The 3624-nt window shown below is 42.4% G+C and overlaps 1 protein-coding gene across 1 annotated transcript; it reads right to left on the bottom strand.

Moving 5' to 3' along the window:
- Positions 1-613: 613 nt before the first annotated feature.
- LOC131908095 (la-related protein 7-like) lies at positions 614-2587 on the bottom strand. Its single transcript, XM_059259161.1, is given in 2 exon segments — positions 614-1593; positions 1596-2587. Coding segments are annotated over 2 exon segments (1752 nt in total). The 5' UTR covers positions 2475-2587; the 3' UTR covers positions 614-720.
- Positions 2588-3624: the final 1037 nt, after the last annotated feature.

The following is a 3624-nucleotide window of genomic DNA, read 5'->3' on the forward strand; positions in this document are numbered from 1 at the left end:
GTGCCTGCTTCTTACAAAGAAAAAACAAAAAATAAAACACACAAAACCAGAATGCCATTTTCAAATGCAGAATCACTTCTTTTCTAAACTCCTGAAGATAATTTACAGGGGCATCCTTCCCTCTTTCCTCTGGCCCTTCCTTCCTTTTTTTTTTTTTTTTTTTTCACCTTCTCCTTAAAACATGGCATCTAAAAGACCTTTACTGGATCAAAAAGAGGAATATTCCCCGTGGTTCTAATTGACTAGACAAAAGCAAACAGTAAAAGAAAAAAATTAAATAGATGATCCATATAGCACTAGAGCCCACCATAACCTACTTGACATTTATAGAGCCAGACACCAACACATTTTCAAGGACACATGGTGTAGTCGTGAGGACAGCCATGTTCTGATCCAGTAAACACACCTCAACATGTGCAAGAGACTTGAACTCAGCTGCTACAGTTTCTTTTTTTTTTTTTTTCAAAACCCATTTATTTATGAAATCATTAAGTTGACCTGCATAATTTCAACAAGTAAGAGCTTCATTGAAAAAAAAACAAAAACAAAAAACTGTGACATATAATTCATTTGTTTTTAAGAAAAGTCTTATTTACACATTGAGGAACAAAGGTTTCTTTTTGTTTTTTTAATGTAGAACTCAGCAGAACATCCATCAAGCAGTCCTAGCATTCTAAGAACGCTCCAGAAAGGGAAACCCAAAGGGAGCTGCCGTCCTTCTCAATCATACTCAGAGAATCGAATGTGCTGACTGGCTTGTTGAGTCTTGGCCAGTCTAATCTTCTCAGCCTTGGTGATTAACTTCTCTGTGCCTCTTTTCTTCTCCCGAGGTTGATTAAGTTTGGCCTGTCTATCTACCAAAATCTTCTGCCAGTACCTCTGCTCGTGATCACCAGAAAGGACCTCGAGGTTCCAAGAGTGCTTCTTTCTAATTTCAGTCTGTGCATTCATTACCGCCTGAGCATCCTCGGGAGTTTTGAACCGGGCATGGCATTCAGTATCTCCTTCTAGCAAATCAACGTAAACAACTTCTGAGATTGTGGCCAAAATATCCCTGACTTGTTTCCTGCCAGGTAGAGGCTCTGTGCTCGTGATCTTCACAATAACTCCATTCACGAACTGTGGACCTTGTGCACTGGCCTTCTCCTGGGTGCAGCACTCTGGAGGGCCTACTGCTTTTCCACTATTCACTCCAGACTCAGCAGCCGTGGCACAGTCTGTTTCCATTTCTGACTCCAATTTTATCTGAGATATTGTTTTTTTCAGAGAAGCCATGCTGGCTTTTTGCAGTGCCAAGTACTCTTTTTTCAAATCCATCCACTCAGTTTTGGACAACACTCTCAACGGTATAACCTCTTCTCCCATTTTATGTCTCTCCTTATGTTTCTTCTTATGCTTCCTCTTCACTTTCAGGAGTGAGTCACCTTTTGTGTCTCCAGTCTCCTTCTCCTCTTCTGTAGAGCAGAATTCTAAGTCTCTGCTTTCCTTGGAGACTTCAGAAGCAGCTTCGCTAAGGCCATCCTTCGGAGCCCTTTTCTTGGCTTTTGGCCTGGGGGGGAGGCAGTCTTCGTCCTCAGCGCTGCTTCTCTCCCTCTGCTTCTCTCCCTCTTCCCTGTTCTGACTTCAGGTAAGACGGATGCCTCGACCTTGTCTCGTTTCCTCTTTTTCTTTGCAGGCTGCTTTGGAACGTCAGGAGTCTCTGCTTCAGAGCCTTCAGAGGCCGTCCGTGGTCTCTTAGCCTTGCACACACCCGTGCTACCAGTGTCTGTACTTGACTCTTTGGCCTGCACACTATCTTCCTTCTTTAGTCTGCCTTTCTTCTTCTTCTTCTTTTTCTTCTCTTCAGCTACTCTTAAGGAAGGGATGGGTTTGTTTTTCACTGTCTTGGGAAATATGCCAGGTTTTCTTGGTGCTTCTTCGGGTGGGTTGTTAAGAAACTCAATGGCTTTTGCTGCTTGTTCTTTCGTTTCAAACTCCACAAAGGCAAATCCCTTGGGATCCCCTGTAAACTTGTAATGTGGAATACTTATGTAAACCACATTGCCACATTTCCCAAACACTCTTTCAATCCAGCTATGAGTAACATTTTTGGGGAGTAACTCCACATACACGGTGCGTTCTTCCTCATCCTTTGGTCTCTCACCTAGGGGCTTTTTTCTCCGGATTTTGGTTCCCTCTAAGTCCAACTCTACCACAGATGAGCTTTTCAATGCTCTTGCTATTAGCTTCCCATCAGTGGTTAACTTCTTCATTTTGTTAAAAGATACCAGAAGAGAGATGTCCACATATCCATCTCTAGATTTTTCAATTTGCTCGCGAAGAAACCTGTCCTTGTGAAGGTTTGCATCCCCAAACCAGAAGTCTACCTGCTTGGCAATGTCTGCAAGCACCTGTTTAACCCTTGAGCGTTTCTTTTTTTCTTCTTTTCTCTTCTCAGTGCTTTCTTCCATAGTTTTTTTATTTTCAGTTTCCATTTCCGCTCGCGTCCCCAAATCCACGCTCAGCGACTGCCTTCTTCCACGCTTTCTGTCCCCCGAGCCTTCGAGTCGGCGTAAATTCGCGTCATCCGACGAGCGACGCGCTTCGTCTCCGCTGCTACAGTTTCTAACTGTATTATAATTCTATAAATTATTAGACAGGATATTTAGAAAACTATTAAACATTTGGAAGCTGATACAGTTCTACATAGTGAATGAAACAAATGGCAGGGGAATAAAGTACTCAGCTTCTATAGCAATAAAATCGATAATATGCGAGTTGAGTGGATGAAGCTAAAACAGTGTTTACAGGAAATTAGAAGTTGCCGAGTGTAAACATTTGAGGTGACTGATTTTAATCTGCTTGTCAAACATTAGCTATTTCTTTTTCTTTCTCTGGGTACATATGTGTGTGAGGGTGCATATGGCATGTGCACATACATGTGGAGGTCAGGGGTCAAACTTACATGTCTTCCTCCATTCTCTTACCTTTTTTTTTTTTTTTTAAAGATAGTGTTCTGTTGAACCTGGAACCCACTCACCAGCTCAGCAAAACTGGCTGGCTAGTGAGCCTCAGGGGCCCTTCTGCCTCTGGTTTTTCAACACTGGCATTATAGGTCTGTGCTGTCCAGCATTTTTATGTGGATGCTTGTGATGAGACCTCAGGCCTTCATGACTGCATGTCAAGTACGTTCCTACCTGAATCACTTTACCAATCCACTCATTTTCTACTGTAAAGAAAAATGTCACTGGAATGCAGGTCAAGTTGACAATGTATGCAAGGTTTGTAGCGTGGCTCCTATTGAATGTCATGGTTAAATGTACTATAATCGTGCTTTAGCATTAACTTTCTTCAGCATTTCAGTGTCTTTGGTGTTGCATCAGTGAAAAGTAATGTCGTATCCAGATATTTGTTTCTATTAAGAATTAACGCCGGGCGGTGGTGGCGCACGCCTTTAATCCCAGCACTCGGGAGGCAGAGCCAGGCGGATCTCTGTGAGTTCGAGGCCAACCTGGTCTACCGAGTGAGTTCCAGGAAAGGCGCAAAGCTACACAGAGAAACCCTGTCTCAAAAAACCAAAAAAAAAAAAAAAAAAAAAAAAAAAAAAGAATTAACGTGGGATTCATAAAGCCAAATAAACAGACT

The sequence above is a fragment of the Peromyscus eremicus genome, chromosome 4 (genome assembly GCF_949786415.1).
Source record: "Peromyscus eremicus chromosome 4, PerEre_H2_v1, whole genome shotgun sequence".
Lineage (NCBI taxonomy): Eukaryota > Metazoa > Chordata > Mammalia > Rodentia > Cricetidae > Peromyscus > Peromyscus eremicus.